This window comes from Lepisosteus platostomus, chromosome 13 (genome assembly GCF_059453375.1).
Source record: "Lepisosteus platostomus isolate fLepPlt1 chromosome 13, fLepPlt1.hap1, whole genome shotgun sequence".
NCBI lineage: Eukaryota > Metazoa > Chordata > Actinopteri > Semionotiformes > Lepisosteidae > Lepisosteus > Lepisosteus platostomus.
In genome coordinates this window covers 29,442,654-29,470,012 of record NC_142623.1, presented here as the reverse complement: position 1 = coordinate 29,470,012, position 27,359 = coordinate 29,442,654, and the positions used below count along the sequence as shown (strand labels likewise).

Genomic DNA, 27,359 nt, shown 5'->3' with positions numbered 1-27,359 from the left:
GATACTCCTTCCATTTCAAGATGATCGCTTGCACAGTGCTCCTTGGGATGTTTGAAGCTTGGGAAATCTTTTTATATCCAAATCTGGCTTTAAACTTCTCCACAACAGTATTACGGACCTGCCTGGTGTGTTCCTTGGTCTTCATGATGCTCTCTGCGCTTTCAACAGAACCTTGAGACTATCACAGAGCAGGTGCATTTATACAGAGACTTGATTACACACAGGTGGATTCTATTTATCACCATCAGTCATTTAGGACAACATTGGATCATTCAGAGATCCTCGCTGAACTTCTGGAGTGAGTTTGCTGCACTGAAAGTAAAGGGGCCGAATAATTTTGCACGCCCCACTTTTCATTTTTTTATTAGTTAAAAAAGTTTCAAAAATCCAATAGATTTCGTTCCACTTCACAATTGTGTCCCACTTGTTGGTGATTCTTCACATAAAATAAAAAATTTATATCTTTATGTTTGAAGCCTGAAATGTGGCAAAAGGTTGAAAAGTTCAAGGGGGCCGAATACTTTCGCAAGGCACTGTATGTGCCTTTAATGAACGTATAATGTATTCTCTTGCCAAAATAGGAATATCTTAGAATTACCCAAAAAGAAAGAGATAACTGAAATTATTTGCTTCTGTTCTACAATAATGTTACCATTTGTGCAGTAATTAGCAAACCTAAGAATAAGATGCCAATTAACACTGTTCACTTGTTGCCACAGAGCTGTCAATTTTTGCAAGTTTCACATGACTGTCTCACAAACCTTAATACTTTTGGCTAGTAAACCACACCTATTCAAAAGTAATCAGACTAAAGAAATCATTATTAAGTCAAGAAAAGGATTTACTGATTTATTTTTCTCACAGAATAAACGTGTCTACAATGCACTCATTCCACTACTCTGCTTTTAGCTTATTGCATAACATTCATGAATATGATAATTCACTTCATGAATAAATGATGACTTTAAAAAACATTCCTTAAATAACTCATGAGCTTAAGCTCTGTGAACATAAGACCAACATCTTCAGAAATTCCCACAGGTGGCATCAGGACTGATCAGAGTCTGAATGAGAATGAGAAGCTGCAGCTGAAGAACGACACCAACAATATGCCTGTTTCCTCCTGTTAATGGCCACTTCATGTGATCACAGGAAGCATTGCAAAATGTTGTGTTTCTTACTCTAGCATGAATGATTAAGTGAGAAATGACATAGCTTCAAACTGGGATGCCCAGCATACTGGGAAAGGAAGAGATACATATTAAAATGTTTTTGAATAGATTTGCACAAACATTCATTTTCCTGTTAGTTAAAGCTCAATATATACTGATGGAAAAAAGAATGAGAATAATATAGTTATAGCTTATGTACTTTCACAAAAAGCTTTCAATTTGCTTTAAGCCCTCGGACCAGCAATACAACTCGTGCAGTGAGGCATAGGAACTTTCCAATCACACGAAAGCTCGTTAGGTACACTTTTATCCAACGAGGTCCAGGTGGAACAGTGCCTGATCAGGTCACCTTTCCTTACTTCAAAGCTTAGGTCACTGCAGGAAACAGGTCACACTTAGTCAGTTTTCTGTGCATTCCATAATGCCTCCAACGTCACCAGAAGCAAAGGAGAGGGCCATTAGCATGCTGTAGGCAGGTGTAAAGGAACAGTTCTTTCCAGATCCTATGAAGACGACACAATCCGGAGTGGAGTGAGGAAACACTAGGGAAAAAAGCCATGCAGGAAACAAGGAACAAAACAGGGGGCGTGTCCTAGATGCGCTGGTGTTCGGGGAAGGTGTGGCCGAGGCAAACAATCCGGGAGAAAAACCAAGGGGGAATCCAAATGAAAGCAAAAGTCCAAAACCGGGCGGTCCATTCAAAACAAACTAGATGAGAACTGGAACCGGGTCAGAACCGGCGGGGGGGGGAACGGGAACAGAGAATAAAATGTTAACGGACTTGCATGATACGGAGATCAGATGCAGAGCCCGGATTAAAGTCAGCACCTGGCTTTTAAGGAGGACTGGGAACAGGCTGAAACAGGGGACAGGTGCACAAAATCAAGTCTGAAATAAAAGGGTCGGAGTGCCCTTAAGGGGGAGGGACTACAGTCGTGACAGCAGGCATGTCATGTGCCAGCGTTGCCCGACACTATGGAGTAAGCCACTCCACTGTGTCCCGACTGCAGAGAAGGTTTCAGCAGATTGGCAGGACAGATGATTGTCCAAGATCCGGTCCCCCTCGAGTGACCACACCAGAGCAGGACCAACATATTAGACTGGTCCATCTGAGGGATCGTTTCAGTTGCTGAAACTGCTGGCAGACACAATGCCCACATCAGTGACAGGACAGTGAGGCTCCATGCTGCTGCCCTTAGAGCAAGGCGACCTGTCAGAGGTCTGCTCACACCTCCTAGACGTCACATCCGACTGGCTTGTGCCAGACAAAGGCTGTGATGGACTCATCAGCAGTGGGATCAGGTCCTCTTCACGGATGAGTCACTCTTCAGCCTGTTCCACGCAGACGGGAGGGACAGAGTGTGGAGGAGGAGGTGTTGCATTTCTTTTTTTCCATCAATATATATTGTTAATTCAATGCACGTGCTCTCTACTCACTGAAGACATAGTGCTGTCTATGTAAAGTTGGACAAGGGCATTTGTAAAACGAGTGTAATGGACTTCAAAGCATTCTCAAGAATGAGTGCTTTGGAATTAGTATAAAGATACTATAATGAACAAAAGACAATCACAAACATTAAGTAACATCCTAAATGCAACTGTGAAATGCGCATATAGAGACTTATTATTTTCTGTTAGCTGCCCTTGCACACTTTGGAAGCACACTTTTGATTTAATATACAGTAACTACTGTAGTTGTGATTGAAAATTTAGTTGATTTTGTAGATGGGTTAATCATTATGTCTTGAGTTGAGACTACAACTTCAAGTGTCTCAATCTCAATAGGGTCCCATTCCATATAATCTAGGTTTCAGTAGTTGAATTATATCCTAATAAATGAGATAGATGGATGAAATACAGTATGTAGAGAGTTCTTGCTGTTGCTTGCCTAGCTGAAGGAATGAGGGTCCTAGCTGTGAGGATAAGGCTGCCCAAGCCCTCGTTACTATTGTGAAGGATGAGCCAGGGAGCTGTTCCTAGAGTTTCACTTAAACATTTAAAAAAAGAACAATGTTTTGAGTGAAACTTTGTGGGTTGCCTTATTTCTCTTTTTATTTTTCAGAGTAGAATTTACCTCTTCTTCTTACACTAGTTTCATGTTTTTTGGTATCCTGACGGGTCCATTATCTAAAATGGAAATCCAGTATCAATCTCTTCTGTAAAACATGTAATCTAAGTATCATGTTTTTAGAAAACATATAGTTTTCTGCCTGTAACGTGGATGAAGTATAACAATAAACAATAGTGTATTTCAGGTGTGCCTTTCAATTGAGTTATGCTATTTTATACCATGAACCTTGCTCAAAATAGAATTGGAGCAGCTTGCAGTTACCTGTGGAGAATACAACATTCTTGGATATAAGCTTGTAGTCTACAATGGAGAACTGAGGCAGTTCTATTCTTTCAACTCCAGTCACAGCATGATCTCCCCCACGCCAGTAGAACTCAATGTCATCGGTTGTGTAGCCATCTGAGGAAAAAAACAGAAAATGGTTGCAAAGATTTATTTTGCTTGTGAGAACCACATATCATATGTAAAGTAAATTAGCAGGACTGAGACACAGTGGCTCCTTATCCAATAGATACCCTACTCAAAGAAACTCTTCTGTTACAAAAAAACAAGACAAATGTTTCATTCACCATTAAGGATTTTCTTCCAAATACTTGTATGTCTTCTTATATGCTAAGAGTTTAAAATACATATTTTTAAATTAAAGGGAAGTCAATAAGCCCTATTACGTGTTGTATCATGAGTTATTAGTTACTGTATGTCTTAGTGTATACTTTTTAAACTCAGACTGAAAGTATACCTAAAATGAACCAGTTGAAAAGTACTTTGACCTTGACAAGATGTTGTATTTACTTTGAAACTGAAAATATGTACAGGTACTATACTTCTCTATTTGTAATGTACCGTATTTGACTTCTACTTAAAATAGAAGCTTATCATATTATGCACAACTTTTTAAAATATATTTGTCAAAGAATTGGCACAATAAATGGGTGGTAATGTTTAATGATTTTAAAAACAAAGGTGTGACTTTATTGGGCATTTATTTCTGTTCACAGAAATCTGTACACTATGATGGACATGAACCTTTTTCTCCAGACTTAACCCTTGCAGCAATATCTCTGTCAGTGTTTTCAAAAAATGTTCCAATGATCTGCTGTTTTGACTTTGAATATTGAAATACTAATTTGACCAGATGTTCTAGACAATTTCTACATTGTGCTTTAATTGATCTTCAGATTTGCCTTCTATTGTATTCCTTTGTCAAAAAGCTCTAAATTGCTAACTTCAGACTCAAAAGCACACTAGGACTAATCCTGGATAATTCATTTCAACATCATGGTTACCTTAAAGAGTTTTGGTCACCTCAGTATATTCCAGGTGGACATTGTTATTTTACTTAAACCCTTCATACCATGTAACGCACCAGGCATGCTGTATCCATAAATGCAAACAGTTGTAGGGGTTTTGTGAATTCACTGGGACAATTTTTTAATTGTGGCAGTAAATCATGGGCATTTATGGCTATTAGAAGATCAATGGTCGGAACAATCAGCAACTCACACACACGGATTCAAATACACGGAATACATTTATTAATACATAAAACTGTGCATATAAAAATATATCAGTCTGCCTGATTACAGGTGGCAGATCTTACTGTGAGGGTTACCAAAATGCAAGATATATAATCATGAAGACATACTAAACCAGGAATATATATTCAGTATACCATTCAGCTATACCATTTCATTAATCAGTCTCATGAATATACATTTTACGCTAGATACTCAAAAGTAAATACATTACACTTGTGCTGAGAAACAGATTTAATTCTCGAGGTAGCAATGTAGAATATCGGGCTACTTATCCAGATACGGATATGTGTTTACCGGGGCACGGACACAAAGACCAGCTGGCAGACTCTGTCGTAGCTGCGTCCAATCGGCGTCCTTAGGCCCGGTTCTGGCTCGGTGCCAAACCAATCCTGGTGCAGCTCCGAGTCGTGGAAGAAGGAAGGAGAGATTTCCGCTGCTGTAGCGCTAGACAGCCTTCTTTCCATGGCTCTACTAATAACGTGGCTGAATAGTAGTTCTCTGTGCACAGGGGGTGACTGCAGTCCAAGTAAACACTCTTTGGGGAGGAAGGAACTCAGTTCGCCTCCGGCGTAGTGCTACTGCTGAATAAAACCTTATTCAGATTGTAGACAGAGTCCTACTGTATGTCGCACCAGTGATCAGACGGGTGTTCATGATGGGGCCAGCGATTCATGAGGGCTGCTGCAGGCAAAACCGGGCAGATCTGTCATTGCGTATGGGCTTCCTCCGGCCTAGCGCTTGGAACAAGTGCGAGTCCCAGCACTCTGCCAGACAACACTGCCAGTCATGTGATTGTCCATGTTGAGCACGAGAACAGACAGAGGAGCAAGGTCTGAGGCCTGTGAATCGCCTTTTAATGGGGAACAATACAGCTGTTGATTGGTCGAGAGTTTGGCGGGCATTCAGGACCCACATGCCCTGCAGGTTCCTGATTGCTTGGTCATTTCTAGGGATGAGTAACAATCAACTCTGTCCCTAGGACTACAATCCAGATGTTCCTAAGAATCTCAGAGACAGATATGGCCATTGATCATGATAGCTGGGCTGCCTATTGGTTCCTTGTCAGTAAGAAAATACTTTAAATCAGAAACCACATGGAATGGCCTCTGTGTGTCCTGAACCACAGAGATGAGAGAGACGGGCCTCTGGAAGAGGCACAGCAACACTTAATTCTGTCTTATTAATAAGCATTGCCGCTACATAGTAAAACAGGTAAACATTCCTTTTCATGACTTTCACATTTTAATTGGAAAATAAAAAAGGAGTAAACATTCCGTGCTTTTTGAAATGAACTGTTGTTTGTTGTTTCACATTTAAACACTTTTTAGTGCAGCACAAAACAAATCGTTTCAGGAGACGAGGGGCATAAAAAGGGATTATGTTTATAACTGGGAGAAGCATGCCGAGACAAAAATAGACCGATATTTACCAAACTTTTCATGACAGACAAAAAACGATCTAAAATCCATCTTGTCAGTATATTCAGAGAAGGGTTGGACAGCTTCATAAAAATATAAAACACATACACAAAGATTAAAAACTATTTGCAAAAGAGGTACCTTCCCATCAAATATAAACTCACCAACTTTATCCTTCACATTGAAGATGACATTGTCTTATCTGTGAAACCATATGTTCAATGCTTTGGGATGATGTACTGTACCATGAATGTGGTTATACAGAATAAAGGTTGCTGTTGTAATTATTACAACAGAAGAAACACAGCACAGATCTTCTCTTTAAAATATGTGAATAAATAATAATATCCTATTTCAGACAAAAGACATTTATATCAAATTACATTCACACCAAATATAATCAGGAGGCAATGCATTTTTTAACTCAAGCGTTTTAACTTCAAACTGGTAGAACTGTATCTTAAGGATAGGTTTGTTCATTTTTAGATGGCTAGTTTGGATATTTAATCAAAGATTTCCTTTATATCTTTCACATACTGTGGAATCCATGTATACATTATCAGCAAGATGCTCCTTCCTTGTAAGGGATGTAATAACCCAGAGCTCATACTGGAATAAACAGGGCACACTGAGGGACTACACCTTGTATGAGGTGTCATTCCATCAAAGGGCACACACTTAGGATAGGTTAGAGATGTTGACCTAATTATCATGTTTCTGGGAAGAAAAAATAACCACTTGACTCCAACACATGGAAAGAAAGGAGACTGGAATTGAACCTAGGACCTGCAAGAGGTGAGGCAGAGGAATAGAAATTGGCAATAGAAATGAGACCTATAAAGATGTCCATTTTGAGATTTTATAAAGACTCTCTTAAAGAAGTTCTGTAAAGATAGCAGTCATTTAATCTATTTTAATTCTAATGAAGTACAAAACCTATATCACAAAATCACAACACATTTAAATTTAATTATTTTCTTATCATGTTTTATTATTTTGTATGTATTCACATGTGTATATAAAAGTAGACAGATGTATTTATGAATTACAATCTAAAGAAAATGGCCAAAGAATTTTAAAAGAATCACATTACAATGTGCATGAACAAGGTATAGTATTAAAATGGAACAACATTAATGGATGAGATTTAGGGAGTAACAAAGAAAAAGTATTCTGTACTGTACATCGTATACAGTACATCAATTTTATGTGTGTATGGCTTCATTGAGCTTATCATTGCAAATGTCTCTCCTACAGCTGTTGCAAGTAAACTACAGTAGATGATATGCATGTGAATAAAGGACGATTCCTGGTAAAACATAAGTAATGTTAACATTAAGATAACATTTTGTAATCCTACTTAACAGGGGTTTCAGGATTTTAAATCCACTACCAAAGTAGTTATCCTTCCAATCCATGTGCAATTCAACTACTGCCCTAATTTTTCAAATGTTACTATAAATAGAAAGAAATGCATCTAACATCTGTCCTTCCACATTTAGAGATAGCCAGGAAATTATTATTTGTTTGGTTTTTCACATTGGAGGCTATTAAGTATGTTGTTGCATGCTGAAAGGAAAAGAAAAGAAAGAGACATTCAGCATGGAATAGACCTTTACCTGTTCCTTTGCAGCCTACCCATGCTAATGCAGCTACCCACTTGAACTTCTTCAACCCATTTCTGGGACCCACTATGCCTTCTGCTAAATCTTTTTCTAGATCTCTTCATCATTCCTTCTCCTCCTTCTAAATTCCTAAAGGATTTCGTTTGAAATGTAACACCTTTTCCTTTAACACGGACACCACCCAGACTACCATTAAGAGACTTCTTCAACTATTTTCCAAGAAACTCACACACCTAAAGAGCTGAAATATTGTGTCTCTTTTCTTTTCCTTTTAGAATGGAATAAAAATGTACTTGTTCCTTTGCAGCCTACACGTGCTGACAGTTACCTACTTGAACGTATTTATGTTGGTTACCTACTGTATAGTAAAATCACAAGGCACCAAAGGGGGGAAAAGCTTGCATTTTGTGTGAATGATATTACTTTCAATTTCTGACTTTTACAGAGAATTTTAACACTTTTACAGATTTGCATTTTCTGTGCATGCTGTGTGCATTGTAAAGATACATCTCAGGTGTAAAATATGAAGTATGTATAATTTATGCTATACAGTGACAATGAAGAAATGGCACGAGCTTGAGTGCGTTTTAAATTCTAAAAATGGAAAACTTTGGAAAAAATGAAAATTAATATTTCTTAAAAGTACCTTTTCAAACAACATATTTAGAATTATACTGTATGAAAATTCCGACAGACCTTAATATGTTTCTAAGGATAAAATAATCATATTATCATTTTATTTTAAACTAATGCAGTGAACAAAAATATTTCCGATGTACAGACTGTTGTTACTTCTACAGTGTACCAACAAATACTGCAACAAATCATCAAATTTTAACTTCATTTGGTCTGCCTCTCATTCACTCCATTCTATCTGTATTATTGAGTCTGACATTGTAAATTATCATCTTCCCCCTAGATTTCTGTCATCATTACTTAGCCTTCTATAAAAATATATCAGTTATTTACCTTCAACTAAGTCATTAATAAAGCAGGGGGATCAGAGACTGTTTTAATGGAGGGAACCAACTTCGATCACCACAATTTTTACTGAGTCAGTCCCTCCTGAGGCAGAGGTTGCAATGTTACTGTATGTTCACTGGAATGCCAGCCTTGATAATATTAAACTATACTTACAACTCTTTTTGAGCTAATGGAAAAGATTTACTCCATATAGTCTAGGAAAACAAAAAAAAGATACCCAGCAGAATTGGCAGGTGATGCTATTCCTAGAGGCCTGTTGACTGCTCAGTCTTTCTTACCTGTCATACTGTATATGATAACCAAGTTTTATTCTAAACATAAAAATATGCATCATGCAATAATCATACATATAATATTTTAGTCCTAATTGATAATAGTAAAAAACATCTAGAATGATCTAGAGGAAAATAAATATGTTTTATTAATTAAATAATAAGATACAGTGAAAGAGCGGGGAATGCTAAATTTATTTTAAAGGAGAATGTTTGTTGTACATTTTACATTGAAAAACATCAAACTTCATGAATCACTGTGAAATTAATTTAGTTCTTATCCTGCTGTAGATAGATGCTTCTTATTAGATATTAATTCATTAATGGATTCCATTTATATTATGGTTTTCATCTGAAACAATTTTACATTATGGCAGTATTGTACATATGGCACCCATCACTGATTGATACACAGCAGCCATTTTGCACCAGCAGTCGTCCTACCACCCAGCAGATCAGGTAGAGAAGACAGAAACAGGTACTTTTACAAACAGTGCCATGTGATCTTTAATGGCCAAATGTTCAGGGCACTGAACATACAGTAGGTCTCCTCTGAAAGACAGCACCTCTTGCAGGAGAAAGAGGAAAAGTACCACCTACAGCTCCACAAAAACCACATCAGACAGATTCAGATAACTGAATTTTGCCTTTAATATACTAATAATTTAATATTTAATATACTAATAATGTAAGTTACTGGGCTTTGAACCACTAACTTCAGTATAATCCACATTTTAAAAAATGCTGTGCATTTCAGTCTTAGGAAAAGTATTGCAAGGATCACATAGACTAGAGCAGTATGTTTATCTTTGTGTTTATCTAAGTTACTTTGTGAAGTGGGTGTTTTGGGTCCAGTGAATAAAATAAATGATTGAGTTTATTCCAGATGGTTAAACTATTCCCATATATGGGATTTTGCTTCTGCATGTTGTAAAGTACACATCAATGTTTTATGGTGTCTGTCTGAAATTTCTTTAATCACATTTCTGGTGTCTAATTAAATGGAATTCAAATTTAGCAAATGAGAACTAGACATCCACATAAAGTTGTCAAATGTATACCCTTTTTTATCTGAATTTGAAAAGCTCTTGTTGTACAGAATGTATGTATCTAGAACAGTAACATAACATCCTGGGGCTAATTTTTCCATATTTCCTCTTGGTGGAAACAATCTTTAATTAGAAAAGAGTGATCTGAACCTCTGTAGCAAAAGATTTTAAAAATAAGTCAGATATTCAAATCCAACATTCTTTGTGAACAGCTGTTTATTGACACCTACTTTGGATATGTTATTTGAAGCATTTGAAGGTGGCCGATTGTACACGATTATCATTACCTCTAGCCTTTTTTCTTAATATCAGAATAGTTTTGAAAAGGATAAATTAAACATTTTATACGCTAAACCACAAAAAAGTAGACAGAAATACCAATGTAAGCATGCGTCAATTCTGTCAATGACCTGGTGCTAATATTTTGAGGGCAATAATTTTTATTTTGGATTGCTTCACAATACTTCTCAAACAGCAATCCCATGAAAGAAATCAACACAAAAAACCGCCAAAGCCTTTCAGATGCTTAAAATACATATATACATTATAACTTTCAAGTCTCACTCCATCAACAAGTTTTTAATACAAGAAAAAAACATACATTTAGGACTGCATACTAAACATGCTGCCTAATACATTCTATTACAGGACAATGTGCATTTTACTGTCTATTCACATAACGAAAAGCATACAGTGCATTACAAATGTTAGCTACTGTGGAAGGAATGCTGTGAAATGGCTGTTCCAATATATTCAATATGGAAGAGGTAGCATCATTGGTCCTCAGTTTTGCTCTATATTGTTCTCTTCATTTTTCACATTACCCATATATTATAGACCATAATTCAGGTAACATACTGTAGCTATGTGTAGGTGTACAGTATGTCTTTTATTGGAAACAGACAGAGCTACAGTGCATAGTTATAGAATGTGATTATCTTGAAAAAAAAATCTGGTTTAATGATAATAATAATTCTAGTGTTGGTGGCCCAACAGATCCACAGAAGACACAATCTCCATTGCCATACACACTGCCCTATCCCATCTGGATCAAAAGAACACATACACTAGACTACTATTTATCGACTTTAGCTCAGCTTTTAACACCGTCATTCCAGAGAAACTAGTCAAGAAACTCAGTGCACTGGGTCTTGACACCACCCTCTGCAACTGGATTCTGGACTTCCTCACAGTCTCTCTCACCTACAATCTGAACCCTTACAGTGCCTTCTCTCTTTATCAAAACTCAAACACACGTTGAAATCTACCTCTACCTCTCATGTTCACTCCCCATAATTTTCTATCCTTTATTTCATTCTGTTGATATATGATTTTGCACAACTGATGTTGTTTTGTACATTGCCTGCTGTCTCTGTCTTTCTTTTCTTATACAATTGTATTGTTGTGTTTTTGTACTACTTACCGTCTGAGAGCTAGCTAAATAGCATTTCGTTATACCATATACCTGTATATACCTGTATAAGAGTATAATGAACTTGCACTTGAACTTGAATTTTTTCTTTTGTGTTTTTTAAGCAAATGTTCATTGTAAAGAATATTGCTTTGATAGAACAATCTGTATTTTGTACAGCTTGTGTTATGGCCTTTTTAAAAAAGCATTTAAAAAATAGCACAATAACTCTTACATGGATGTGTTGAAGCCCCCAAAAAGAATACGTACTGTATTCTAAAACACCCTATTACTGTATGTTATTGTGGAAAAGGGAACCTTAGTGAACTGTTCTCATAAGCGTTTCTATATCCAGGTTTTCAATTTGATAAAGTGCAAAATGGCCAATACAATGGCTTCTAGAACAAAAAAACTACATTTTCTTTGGCTGCATTCTTTGAAGAAAATGGTTTTTTTTTTCAAAAGCCCAGTTTTTGAACAAACAGCAAAAAGATGACCTTATACACTACAGTACATGCTTCTAGTTACAGGTCTTGAAGATGACAGGTTTATTTGTAATACAGAGTGACAGACTGAGAAAACAATTGTCACATGGCCAGACTGATGAGACTTGCTCCCCCAATTTAGTAAAAGAAGACAGGTACTTCTGAACATATATCAAAAGGAAAATAATATTATGTCAGAGTTACTGGTGTATAAAAAAGGATTGAATAAAGCTAGGTTTATTTTCTTTATAGTCAATCGATAGTGGTGGCTTTTATAATACATATAAAAATCAGCATATTTTGTTCTATGTGTAAATACACATTTAGTGCACACAAAAACCTAAGAAAGGTTAGAAAAATAGTATTTCTCCCTTCTTGCTCATTTTGTTTTTAGCGGACAATTGTTCCAGAGATCTTGTCCATCTTTTTCTAGAAGGATTTCAAGTAATGTGTTTCAACAATGGCTTGACAGTTTGTTCTTCTTGATTTCAATTTTCACATCTGTATTTTATGTACTGTAGCTTAATGGTTGTTCCTGAAGTTTTCCTTTGGGTTGGCTTTGTCAGTACCTTTCAGGATTTTAACCTCTTCTTTGATGTCTCCCTGTAGTCTCTTCTGCTCAAGTCTAAAAAGTCTTAATTCCTTTCACCTCCTGTTTGTGTATGGCATTCCTTAAAACCAGGAACTAAGCTTTGAACTGATTCAAGCAGCAGATCCCCTTATAACTGATGTCCAAAGCTGTAATATAATATTCTAAATGAGGATTTTATGCATTGTATAATTTAAACATAATTTTATTTGGAATGTGAAGTTGAATCCAGCTGTGACATTTTAGATTTATAAAAAAAAAAAAGTGTTTCACATACTCTGAAAAATGATAGCCATGTGCATGTGTTAGACAAGCCTAATTCTGAGTAATTGAATAAAAGAATGTAGCTCACTAGGTGATAACATACCAGTTGAATAAAATTTGGATGATGCCACTAACTTGTCCTTTCTCTCTTTCTGTTGTTTTTTTATAGTGCTGCCCTGTTATTTCCTAGATTTTTATGTTGCTGTCTTTTGTATGAAATGAATAAATAAATGTAACTTTAGTAATTTATTAAAAGTAAGGTGTTAAAATATTAAATGCTACAAGTGGCATAGCCCTTTTGAAATAAAGTGTCATGGAAAAAATTGTTTGAATTATTTCTCTTTTATTTTCAAAATGAATGCTTCTCTGCTTTTCACGTATGTGAAAATGTGACTGCATTTAATTTAGTTAGCTTTAGTTTTTCTGTATATTATATTACTCAATTGGCATTTTCCTTTTAGGTTTGCCTTCATTTACAAGAAACTGAATAAGACTGATACTGAAAATATCAGTATCATTTCATCTGACAAGCATTATGTCAACCTTTCGTCATATAACCAAAATGGATATAAAGTGTTTTCTAAAACCTTTAATTACAAAACAAAAGTATCTAGATATATTTTATCTTAACAAAATAGTTTACAAAAAACTGTTAGTAACAGAATGTACCTTATCTTGTCACTATGCATTTGGAATAAATTACTCAAATCTCCTTCCAGGAAACATACATGTAAAAGATTATTACTATTTATCAAAAAGATAAATACAATGATCTAACCAACTTAATATGGCCTATACCTTACAAATTATTTCAACAACATTGTCCTACAACATCATTCTGCTCCTCCACTAATCCATTTATTCCAAAATAAGTTAGGATTTTTGTTAATTTCTAGTGAGCACCATGCAAATATAATTATAACACAAATGTAGAAAATGACTACCTTATAGAGACATTTAGTGGTTAAAATTAAATTGGAAGTTAAATGTCCAAATTTCAATTATGTCCTCGGGCCTGATATTAACATGGTCCCTAATGACATATAACACAAGTGATAGACCGCAGAGTTATGTCAGTATGCCACAAAAATATGTGGAGGTGAATATCACAATGGAAATAAAACTGAAATGGAACATTAGGCTGTGGATCCTTCTTCAGGTGGGATGAGGGAGGGTGAGAGCAGAAATATATGGGGAAAAAATACACTAAACATTTTAATGCCATTCCCAGCAGCAAACGAAAATATAAAATCACTTCTTACCTAAATCTAGTATTAAAATGCAGTTAAATAAGGGTAATAAACTATTTTTTCTTTCTTTATATTATATTATTATAATGCAACACAACAATATTTTAGTTCATTCACTTATGTTTTGTGGACTTGCTGTCTCCTTTTCCTCTTGTGTCTAAATAGTTGTGTTTGTCAAATATAACTTGACAGATGGTCCTAATTGTGTCTTTTTTAATGTGTTTTCTGGTCCTAATATTTTAGCTACATTCCCCTTTATACTACATATGTATCTCTGACATGTTTGCTGACAAGGCTATCAACTTACAGCCTGATCTAGTTGGATTTCAGAAGCCAAGCAACTTAGAAGGAAAGCAGACTCCTTCTAGACCAGAAGTACTGATCCAATGTCTGACAGAAGACACTGTGATGTAGGAGGTACCATCAGAGATGTAAATGTTCTATTCATTAAAGATCCTATGGCACTATTTATAAAAGTTGGGGAGTTGTCCTGGGTAACTATTACTGCTTGCCAGGTACCTTGGTCTGGCCGAGGTAAACCCCACTCTAAATTCAATTTTTTATATCTCCCCCTGATCTTATATCTAGTGGGAGTATCTGCAGATGTACAGTAGGATGGTTGCTGCATCACCAGGCTTCTAGTAGGTCCCCTTTACATGTAAAGCAATTCTGAATCCTTTGGGATGAAAGCACTACATAAATGTAATTAGTTACTATTAGAAGTACAGTAATCTTATTTACACAAGTGATAGCTCTGAGCAATACAGAATGTATTTCAGAACTGTGGAAGTGCTAAGTACTGAATATTTTGTTTGACAGAATATGTTATATAAAAGTGATAACCTGGCCCTGATGACATATTGCTAAAACCATCAAATATTTTCAAATCAGGCTATCGTGGACTGCAAAGTTCATTCAAAGAGAACTGATTCTTCACTAACATACTGTAAATATGACAGGGTTTATTATCATCATCTGACAGCCGTGCTTGAATCTTTCATTTGCATTACTACCTTTTCAGAGCTTTATTTTCAAAATCAATTTCACTATGGTTTACAAGTTACAAAAATATTTGTCATATTTTAAGTATGTGTTTTTTTTTATAAAAGTTGACTAACAATGACCCCTTAATTAAGACATCAACTTGCAGCAAGGCACATTTGATAGGTTTTACAGTAGATCTATATTGTAGTGTACATCTTATAGATTTCAATTTACTGTAATGCAATTCACTGCAAACAGTGATTTAAGCTTTAATTTTAATGGGTTATAGAACCTATTATGATGTCATCAGTCATTACAAGGACCATTAACAAAAAAAAATGGAAAACAAAGGGGAGGCATGGTGACGCAGTGGTAAGCATTGCTGCCTTGCAGTGTGAGGGCCTGGGTTCAATTCCTAGGCAGCACTCTGCATGGAGTTTGTATGATCTCCCCCCTGTGTTCATGTCTCCTCCGGGTGCTTTGGTTTCCTCCCACAGTCCAAAAGCATACTGGTAAGTTAATTGGCTTCTAGAAAAATTGGCCCTGGTGTGAGTGCGTGCGTGTTTGTGTTTGCCCTGTGATGGACTGGTATCCCGTACTGGGTGTACCCTGCCTTGCACCCATTGCTTGCCGAGATAGACTCTAGCTCCTCCACGACACTGTATAGCAGTTAGCAAATGGATAGAAAATGAAAATACTGTGTACAAGAATGTTTCACACTGAACTTTCAAAGTCTATGCTAGGCAAAGGACATAAACCTTTCTACTTACAAGTACACTGAAGATCCAGAACCCTACAAATCAGGGGATCCAGTCTTGGTCTTGGAGGATTGTTGTTTCTGCAGGTTTACAATGCCTTTTTTAAGGCACCAAGACCTGAAGAGTTCATAGCAGCTGGTAATTTGTTGTAATCAAGCATTTAGGTAATTAAAAGTTGAGCTTGACTGAATATCTGCCTACTGTATATATTGGCCCTCCAGCATCAGGATTGGACAGGATTGCTTCAGAGACAATGAGGATCTGCCTTCATTGAATTCATATGCAGCTGAATCTAACATTGGTGACCTGTGCTCTGGCAGGATTCACTAAAACGAAGAGTCTGAAATCAAATCAAGATAAGAAAGGCAGTAGCATTCTGTCTTACCACCTACTGTACCAATACAGCTGGATACAGTGTAGGTTCATCTTCTCTTACTTTTGAAACCTGTGCTAATTATAAACCCAAGGCAAGAATGATATAATTAAAGCCATGCTTAGAAAGAACCCAATATTTAAGCAAGTAAACCTATATGAAACATAATTTAAGTAATTTTGCAATTATGAATATATCATCTATACTTTATATTCAGATTAGGCAAAATAGGGCCCATCTTATTTTCATTTCTTTTTTCTTTGACCTTTTAAATACTGTTTTCATATTAAATGTGGTATTTATTGGTTAGACTGGACAGCAGTTAAGTGCCAAGAGACACACACAGTACCTGTAAGTCATTGAAGAATGACTTATGAAAAATAGCTGTCTTTACTTCTTGAAGGCGAAAAAGGATTATTATCCTTAATTGTATCAGGGAAAACAACTAAGAACCTTAATGGCACATTTTGTTTCTGATCCTGATGTTGTGTTACATTTGATTAGCATCTTGGCATTTATACTGTCATGCTAAATTTCACGTTTTACTCATCCCACTGGCTTTTCATGTGCATATAGCATTAAAAAGCTGTCTCAAGAGGTAACTTACTGTACTGTCAGGAAACCAAATGACTCAACAAGGTAAAGGATGGGCATGATAAACAGTATAGTACATCCTAATATAGCACACATAAAGCATAATACATAATAAGTAAGAATAATATTTGGTGTACTTATCCTCCTCTTTAAAAATGAAACAAGGTATTTTGAATGCCTGGAAAGAAATAGTACAAAATAAACACTGGCAAGAGATAGGAATATTTTCATTATAGTATCAATATGAAGAATAAAAAGGAGCAAACTGAATCAGATAAATATTGGTCAACCAGCTTAACATATCACAGAATGCTATGCATCAGAAACATATTAAAAATACCTACTTTATACTGATCATTGTATAGCCACTATGCATTCTGATCACCGCCAGTTAGACTGCATCTGGAGTACTGTACACAATTTTAGTCACCACTTTACAAATGGGATAAGCAGGCTTTGAAAACCGCAGAGAAGAGAAAAATACTAATTTCTGCCCTTAATAAGTCATAGCTGAGCAACCAGCCAGTGGTGTAATTGGTCACCTTCGCAGCCTATCTTACACAATAGCTACAGTAGGTAATGTACTTGTGCCTCCCATTGAGCAGATGGAGCAGCATGGAAATTTGAGAAGTGTTTTCATCTTATCTAGTACTCAGTCCATCAACTGGCCACAATCAATTGGAGTCACTACACTGTAAGATGAGGGAAAACAGTTGTGAGATATTTCAGTCTAGAAATCCAAATTAAAAAAAAAAACAGAGCAGTTAATATTATTATTTATTTCCTATAATTCCTACATAACTACAATTTTTTGGTAGTTAATTTCCATATTCTATCTATATTGGTCAGACATGTACTGTATATAGCAGAAGGTATTTCATAAATAATACAAATTTAAGTAACTACTATATATACAGTACAGTACTTATCAAGTTCAATCATTCTCACATGAAGTAAAAATGCTACCTTGGCATTTTAGATACTGGAGAAAATATTCCCATTGTGGGGACACTAGCTGAAGGGATCTGTATTAACATATACAGTAAAGTCCCTATACCATTAAACATCACAGAATTGAAAAACCTTTGCATTGGATAATTAGACAGGTAGAACAGAAGGAACCAGCACATGAAATCTGTGCCCCTTTTATCATTCATGACAATTTCACCCCTTACTGTTGTAGCTGTGGTTGAAGCCTAAAAAATATTTCACTGCGGAAATGTGAAAACTTGAATAAGATGAGACAAATGCACTTCTGTATGGGGGTATATTATTGATATTACTGAAATGCCATATATATACCAACCCATAGAATACACCCTATATATACATATACCACAATGTATATAATACAGATAACATACTGTATATATATATTTTTCTTGTGCTTTGATTTAATATACACCTACATTTGTTTAGTAAATGTGATTAGAAAAAAAATGGCATCTAGCTGCCCCAAAACCTGTGTATTCTTTTGTTTTTCCTTCAGCTGCAAACCTGAGTCATTTCAGAAAAAGGTACTGTACATGTGAAGTGCCCTCTGGAGACGTGTATTTATTCTCCCAGTAAATGATCACTTCTGGGGACAACCATGCTTTATTTACTCAGAAAACCAGTCAAGCACTGAGAAAATAATTTCATATGAGTAGAAAGGAAGCAGTTTTATGCACCAGTAATTTTGAAATAAAACTGTGGTTGTCAGTTTTGTGGTTATAAGCATTAACTGGCCTTTAAATGCACATTTGTAATTATTTACATTGTTGGCAATAAATTATAAAGTCCAGTTGTTGCATACCTCTTTGACTTATTTTATGCCTACTTAATATGTTTTATGCCTCATAAACCATGGCTGCACTTAAATGTTTATCAATTTTTTATTTTGTTTTTGGGACTTATTATGATTTATAAAGTGTTGGTTTATGATGTATTTTGCAATGTTTCTACCCTGTTTGTAATGCGGTGACCCTTTACAAATTACAGAAAGAAAATGTATTGCAATTAATTTTCATAATTACAGAGAAAATATGTGAAATGAAGAAAACAATGTGATTTACACTCCATTTGCTAAATGGACAAACACCTGAGCAGAACCACTTAATTACATTTTGTAGCACTACAGTGCATGTCAACTGAAACCTTTCACATTCCCTAAATTTTCAAAGGACAAGCAAAATTATTTTAAAATGAAAAGGCAAAGGTTTTTATTTCTTTTACCTCTGAAGAAAGCATTGGTAATGGCACATGATCATGACTATGATACTTTTGCATTAAAAACAGTCATGTGATCTCCTGAATTCTAGCAATTATACATAATCAAGTCAAATATATACACAGAAATTGTGAGGTCAGCATAAAACTACTTGAAAAGATACCTGTTATTTTTTTCTTCTTAAGCACCAGCTTGGAGGTTCTGCTGTGGCTGTGTAACAGATCTCCCTGGGTGGTAGTCTAATGTGAAGGAAATCTGCTACATTTAACACCCTTTTTTACCTCACTTACGTGATACCAGGATTGATTTAGTTGTTTTTAACAGTGTTTTGACGTTTAATCAGTCTGTGACTGCATACCTTCTTAACCTTGTTCTAGTTTAAGTCATGAGCAGTATTGGGAAATACCTCTTTCTGGCCAGTCTTGTTTCTCTAACATCTTTGTTTACTGGTGAGCTGCACAGAAATGACCAAAACTACAACTCTTATTAGCTTCCCTGCTCTCAACAACCATAACTGTCTGTGTCTAGGAGTCCCCAACTTCTAGACACCTCACTCCTAACCTTGGGATTAACTGACCTTCAACTACCAAATGAGTGTCTCACATGAGACATGTCTCACTCAACCGGAGCAGACATGGACAGATGTGTCACTATTAGCCATTGTTCTTTTGCTCAGACAGCCCCTCCTTAGAACAGGCATTGGAACATTGTTCAATCTCCTCCAGGACTGTGCCAAAATTTGCCCCTGTTAGGGTTAAAATGTTACCTTCGAGACCTGGTCTCTCACTGTCGCCATGACAATGGGGTCTAAGACCCCATAAACCGACCCTTGGAGTCTTACCCATGAGGCTCTGTATCTTGCTGCCAAACCTTCCAGTGAGAGTGTGACTCATTTAGTCGACTTCGACTGTTTCCCTACTGAACCTTTATGCAGGTGGGCAGCTCTCTAATAGTCTTGTGAGTATGCGATCTTAACAAAGTGCCTCACTAGTGCCCTCTGGTACCTTAACCCCTTAACTGACACTCCAGATCCTATAACCTTCTTACAGGGAGTTACATTATCTTAAAAAATATACCTTGAGGGGTTGTGAGAATCCAAAACAAGACACCTAGGTGAACAAGATTATCTGAAACTGATAAGCTACTACCATATCAAACCAACACAATGGGTTAAAAGGCTTTCTTTTTTGTACCATTTCTTGTATTCTTATTGCAATGGAGGAGCTATTGTATGTCTCAGAGCTGTGGATATGCAGCTTAGAGACCAGCCAAAGAGCAGAAACATGAACATGAGAGTATGAAGCAGAGAGACAGACTATGTTCAGGCTTTTCTCTCTATAAGAAGGTCAAAACACGGAAATAAGGTGTCTCATCGGCTAGTCTTGAAGTCCGACAAGGTTTCAGTTAGGTGAGAGAAAAGGTTAAATTTTCCTTAGGGCTTTAAAGGGAAAAGGCAGGTGTGTTTATCCTTCCATAGGTTTAAAGAGGAAAAAACATGGTTCGCTTTCCCCTACTGTTATGGCAAGAAAGGTGAAGCACAGTACAACTCTCCCATACCCTAACATTAGGTTTATGGAAGAATTCAGTGAGGATAAACAGGTTACAGACAAGTCAGTTTGGGAAGACTTTTGTACAAAGGTTGGTCTTGCCTCAGCCCAGGTTATACAGATTTATAGTTCAGGTTATGTCAAATAGAGTGCAGGTGCTTTATAATATGGGGCACATTTGTAGGTCCTCTATGCCACTCTACTATATTAAAGGGGGCACACTTGTTTTTGCAATTTAAGGGATTATCCCAATTAAAAAATTGCAATGAGCCCTAACAGCCTTTGGGAAACAACAAAATTGCTAAAAGACACAACACAAGTAACTTCAACAGTAATTCTTACACTTTGGTTTGATGATGCTGCCATTGTCGGTGCTATAACTACATTAATTGAAGACATGGGTTTATTTAGATCTTTGCAAGTGTATCCAGTGCAGCTGTGAAATTTAACAAAAAAACAGGCAAAAACGTCTGCATTAAAATGACAAAAAAAGCTTTTGAAAAACACAGCCACTTCAGCTTCAAATCACAGCTTCATGATGAAGTTGGAGACAGAGATAAACAGCAAAAGCCTCATGGGTTTTCTCATTAAAATTTTGCATTAGACAGAAGTTGCAGAAATAAACAACAAATCAGCTATCAAATCAGATAACAATTTCTGTGTTTAAGAAGAAAATGAGTTAACTTTTCATGATCTTTGTTCTTTTACACCATTATTTATAAACATCCTTCTTCACTGAATTGCAGTTGAAGAAAAAAAAGTAAAATCTCTGTGCATCTAGAATATGTTTCAGTGTTATAATTATTTGTGAAGAAAGAGACCTTCCAATTATTTTTTTATTATGCAAATCATAAAGTCCTGCCAGAGGAAATTGTTCCTGTAAGGGCACTGAGCTTTTTTCTAACATTCGTAGAGTCCTTACTGAAATCTAAAAACATTATCCGGGGTAGCTAATTCCTAAAAGGCAACACCTGTACAATTTTGTGTATGAACTGTTAACTATTAACTGGTATTGCTTTATACAGTATGTGGCTATATTTGTAAAGATCATTCAAAATCCCCAGAGTATGTTAAAGAAACAGAGATCTCTTCATTATGCTTATGACAAGCACAATGCCAATTACAACACAACATGATGGTTTTAATTACTGGAAAGCAGCACCAGATGTCAAAATAATGTAAAATGTGAGACACTTTTTTCAGTTTGCAACAAAGGGAATTGCCTATGAGTTTTTTTTTTCTCAGCTATCAATGTCCCCTGATTACCATTTCCCCTAGCATGTACATATCCAAACACACTCTTGGTCTGCATTTTAAAATCTATACAGTTGCTCAGAAACAAACAGGTCTATACCTGCAGTATACGTGAGGAAAGGCAAATAACAACTCAAGATCTTAAGAAATAGTTTGTTCTATCATTTTTAAATTTTGTGTAGGCACTGCAGGCATGGCTTATTGTGACATTCAGTATTGGAACAAACAAGGGTTTTTGATTTAGAAATGGCATTCAGTAATTCACCTATAGTACAGTGGGTGCAGTCAAAGCATAATGCTATTTATTGTCTTTGATTCTGCATGTTGCAAATTTAGGAGAGATCCATGATCTATAGCTATTGATTGTTTCCCATTCATAATGTATATAATCAACTCTAAATTTAAATTGTAAACTTTTGAAAGAACTGCTGGAGAAACTGATGCTCTTTGCTTTCTGTAGCAAAGAGAATGCACTCTGTTGCATCTGACCAGAGAACAAACACAGAACAAAATATTTGGACTATAGAAGCACTTTACCAGGATACATATGACAATGCTGGGATACAGTTTGAATTTTCAGGGAATTCCTTTGAGGCAAAGAATTTTTATTTGGTTTAGTGCAAAGATAAAGCCACTTTGGTATTTTGATTCCTACTGAAGGTTTGCACAGTAGCTTCAGTCCATTTTAATTCCATTCTATTTGACAAACAACGCAGAAACTTATTTCTTGCTTTACTGCAGAAGGCTACTGCAGCAGCCTGTTCCTTTGAAAAACAAATCTGTTTTCTCCACTCTTACTCAGTTGCTACAAGGTTTTAAGTATGTTGTTCAAGAGATACTATAGATACATTTATTTTGAATGCCTTTTTGAATAATTGTAGCAAAACCGATAACATGCATTTAGCTTATACAGTATTTTCAAACATCTTCGTTATTAAGGAATGTGTAAGAGCATGTTCATTTTTTAAAAGCAGATCAGTGTAACTGTAGGTCTTCAACATTTAGCTAAAATTACCAGTTCAGTGTGTGATTCTACATGCTATTTTCTCCATTTTTACAAAAGAAACTTTACTAACATAAGTACTCTAAAATTAAAATACAGCCTTTTTTGTGTTGTAACTGTGTGATTCAGAATACTCACAGCTTTCTATCTCCAACGTACAGTTCTGCTCATCCAAAGGGTACCTTCGGAGATCCATCATGCAGGCTGCTGTTGTAGTTATTCTGAAACAATAGGGAACAATGTATGTACTTAATATATTTTACCTCCAATTACATTATAACATTAATTTTCTTTTTTATAACATTAATCATTCTTAACGAGAATCTGCTGTTCTACGCTGTCATATTTGTTTAATGGAGTTTGTGCAATCATTTGTTTACTGTATTTGAGAAGAATTGTTTTGATTCTTTTCAAATACAGAAGATGTCCTGTATCAAATTGAGTACGAATTCATTGTGCCACTCTTTTTATTTTCTTTTTCATACTAAAAATATGAAGAACAGAGATTCAACAAAAACCCAGAAGAGTGTGAAGATAATGAATAAGAATAATTTTAATGAGCCGTAGGCTATTTTTTCCTAATGAATCCTATTGAATGTGATAGAAGGGCAAAACATAGTACTGTAGAGAGTATTTAGTGTTACTCCTCTAGCTGAGGGATTGGCAGCCTAGCTGTGAGGATAAGGCTGCCCAAGCCCCCCTCGCTATTCTGAAGATTGAGCCAGGGAGCTGCTACAAGGGTGTAGAGGGGGTGGGGGAATGCGATAGGGTTATGCAAATAGGAGTTCTGGGTGAAAGACTTATTTACATAGGCAAGCAGAAGTGTGCAAGATTAGGATTTAAGCTTCCTCCTGAACTTCTGTTACAAACTCCATTTTCTGTGGTTTACTAATTAATTAGATGATATAAAAACTAATTATATAGTACAAAATAAAAAAAAACAGCATTGGAAAATACATTAAATACAAAATGCTTCCAAAATCCAAAGTCTGATAAATAAAAATTACAGCTTTAACAGTTTACTAAGCTTTGCATAATTCTGCATTTATGGACACAGTGAGTGATTTGGATTAAAAAAATCAAATCAAATCCTTGTCCTAGTTTATTCCTTCTATAAATCACTGTCCCTACACCAGCTACCCAGAGCTCTCACTACTTCAGAATTCAATCACCATAATGTTACAGGGGGAGCTGAGAAATTAGGGCAAGAAAGCAGAATAAAAATAACACTCTCCATGTATTTATAGAAGCCTTACAGTACATCACTGGGTAAGTCTCACGGCTTTGTTAAAAAAAATGGTCACTTCAGGTTTTGTTAGACCCAGTATGCTTCTTTTATAGGAGGCAGAGAAACATACGCTCAAAAACATGTTCTAAAAACATGAATTAAAGTATGATTTGACTTCTACCTACTTGGCTTGAGTGCCACCAACCTGGCCAGTGGGCCAAAGGACGGCTACACTAGCTGCAGCAGTGGGATTGGTAAAGGGGTATTTGAGCAAAGGATGATAGGGAAGTCAGACTTAAAGTTTTAAATGTATACCCTTAAGCAGGAGTCTTTCTCCCAAACTTTAGCTCAATTAAATGTTAATTAAGCAATTAAACCAATTAAACCGTATAATTTCTGTAAAACAGTCCATGATTTTAAAAAATATTTACCTAAGAGACAATCACAGTTGTTCTAGAAGTGAAACAGTTCAGCTGGGAAGAATTCCTAAATGGTGTGAAATTAAAGTGAAGCATACTGTATGTAACTGTATTTGAACTCCATTTACCGTAAAGTGAGTTATCTCACTTCTGCATCATCACTAGACTGGTGCAATGCTGCCACTTTTACATTTTGAATATAGTGCTTCTGTAGCATGGGCCAACTTCACACAACCTTGATAAAACCTCATTCTGTGCTGTTCAGAGAGAATCATCAGAAATGGTGAAGCTCACATAAAGATCACTATTTGCATCGTTAGGTATTTAATTAGCATAAGCCTACTTGGACTGTGCTTACTGAGGCACTTCAAAAATTGTGTATGTATACGTGGGGTGGAGGGTGTTGCTGTTTGTATTTTTCTTGAAAGATTGAAACAAAAAGAACAATAGGCAGCAATTGTGTTCCAATATCTTGTTACAGTAACTTGTTTTCCTCCTTAACTAAGAGAGAAGCCTATAATTTTGTCATGTGCAAAAATTACAGCATTCAAAGAAAGTAGAATTAGTTGTCCACTTTTTGAAGTGAGAATAATCACAGTAAAAGAGATTGCACAGATGCTTGCTAATTGAACAAATAAAGCACATTAGCTGTAGATCTACAGTACCTTATTCATTCCCCCCAATAACTGAAACTACTGTACTATTCTGTTATGACCAGAATTCTTAATACATAAAGACATTTTTCCTTGATTGACACAACATACAGACAATTTTAAAGGGGCAAGAATGTTTTATGAAGAACAGAAATATCTTGTATTTTTTAAATATTCACACCCTAGTCAATACTTTATAGAAGCACCTTTTACAGCAATTTCAAAAGCTTTAAGTCTTCTTGGGTGCGTCTGTAGCAGCTTTGCACATCAGGATTTGGGGATTTTCTCCCCTTCTTCCTTACAGATTTTCTCCAGTTCTCTTAAGTTAATGATGGTGAGCAATGTTGAACTGCAATTTCTACAGGTCTTTCCACAGATCCTCAATGGGATTGAAGGCTGGACTTTGGCTTGGTCACTCAGGTACATTCACCTTTTTGTTCTGATGCCACTCCATCTATGCCTAGAGTCATTGTTTTGTTGGAATGTGAAACTTTTGCCTCAGTCTACAGTGACTTTAGTTGAGTGAAGCAGGTTCTCCTCAAGGGTTTGCCTGTTCCCTCTATCTCTATCCAGTGAAAACTGATACAGTATACAGTATGTTTTTATACCCCTTCTCTTATCTATGCTGCCTCACAATACTATCACCAGAGCCGTCTCAAAGCGGGAGGGGGGCACGCCAGCCACCCCCAATCCCGCTTCACACATGCATAAAAATATAAAAACATGTTTAAATAGTTTTAAAACACACAAAACTCTTTTAACTCAAGATGAAATCTAAAGTTACTGGGAGAGAAGATGCTTTAGTCAGAACCGGAGGCCTGTCCTGCATTAAATACATCAGTTGCCAGCTAAAAGCTATTGCGGCGTAACTTAACTAGCTTGGAATTTTTTTTCGAAAATACTACAGTGGGTGTGAGGAAAGAAAAAGGTAGCAGAAGACGCGGGATGCAAATATGGCACATAAAGGGTCTTTGGAAAGGTTTGTGGTAAAAACCAGGAGCGAAGAAGAAACGGACATGGGTGAGGACCTTAGCATCGAGACACCTGAAGGTACCAATAGCATTATCAACAACGGCGATTAGGAGTTCAGTTAGTTTCTGTATGTCTATTTGTGCAGGCCAGTCAGGTAGCTATTTCATCACCTCAACGTTGCTCCCGGCCATCATCACTACACAACAAAACCCCCCCCACCCCTGTGACACCAATCCCGCCCTGGGCCCTGCCCTCCCCCTGAGACAGCCCTGACTAACACAATATTATCACGGTCAAAACAGCTATGTACTGTATGTAAGGGCAGAGTTTTGGTCTAGATGGTAGAGTTTCTGCTCTGATATGCATATCTGAGACATTTTATACTGACAGCTGTATTTTCTTGTGAAGTTATGTCAACCAGTTAAACTGGTCATAGATGGACTCTGTTCAGGTTTTAGAGTGATCTCACAAAAAACTTTGATGCACTTGGGCTCAATTTGGGGTTATTTATTAAATCAAGACTTTCGGTGTTTTCCTAATGTAATTCCTAATGCTTTGACATTATTGAGTAATTTGTGTAGATCAGTGACAAAAATTCCATATGACAAAATGTGAAAAAAAAAATCCAGTACAGAATACTTTTCACCAGCAATGTATCTGTCAGAAAGTAAAAAGACAGTTTTCTTCTTTTACTTCAGTAAACATGCGACAGAATCCTTCTATTTTCAATAGTGACTTTTTTCATTTAGTATTTCTTTTAAAAACTGCAGAATTTAAGTGCAGTCTTTATGCATAATATTCTAATAGGCTCTGGCCCCAGCCCTCCTCCACCACAGGTAGTATGCTTTAAGATTCCTCAATGATGACTCTTGCCTTAAGGTAGAGACAGCTGTTTCTCTATACATAAACAACATAAAACATGAATAACTGAATGTGAAAACTGACACTATTTAATCTGATTTATATGTAAATAATGGGCAGCTGTAAATGTGCTGTTGTAAAATACACTTACGGTAAATCATATCTGACCACATTGAAGCAGCATGATGTACATTTAGCCATGCCTTTAGAAATATCTGTCTCTTCATCTCCACTAGTACCACTCTTTAATTTTATTTAGAAGAGCCGTGCACAATGTAACCTATTACTTTTGTATTAGTAAAAAGACATTGAAAATTAAAATCCCATTAAAGAGAAAACAAATGTCTTCATGTATTTTTAAAAGCCAGATGACAGC

The 27,359-nt window shown here is 36.2% G+C and overlaps 1 protein-coding gene across 4 annotated transcripts in view; it reads right to left on the bottom strand.

The window, feature by feature from the left end:
• LOC148650339 (gamma-aminobutyric acid receptor subunit beta-2) overlaps positions 1-27,359 on the bottom strand; it is a 90,440-nt gene that overhangs the window by 14,681 nt on the left and 48,400 nt on the right. For all 4 annotated transcript variants that reach the window (XM_088604043.1, XM_088604044.1, XM_088604045.1 and 1 more), the window contains 2 exons: positions 22,989-23,071; positions 3,505-3,642 (listed from right to left, as the gene is read on the bottom strand). In XM_088604043.1, coding sequence (XP_088460169.1) covers positions 3,505-3,642; positions 22,989-23,071 — 221 coding nt within the window. The remainder of the gene's footprint in view (positions 1-3,504; positions 3,643-22,988; positions 23,072-27,359) is intronic.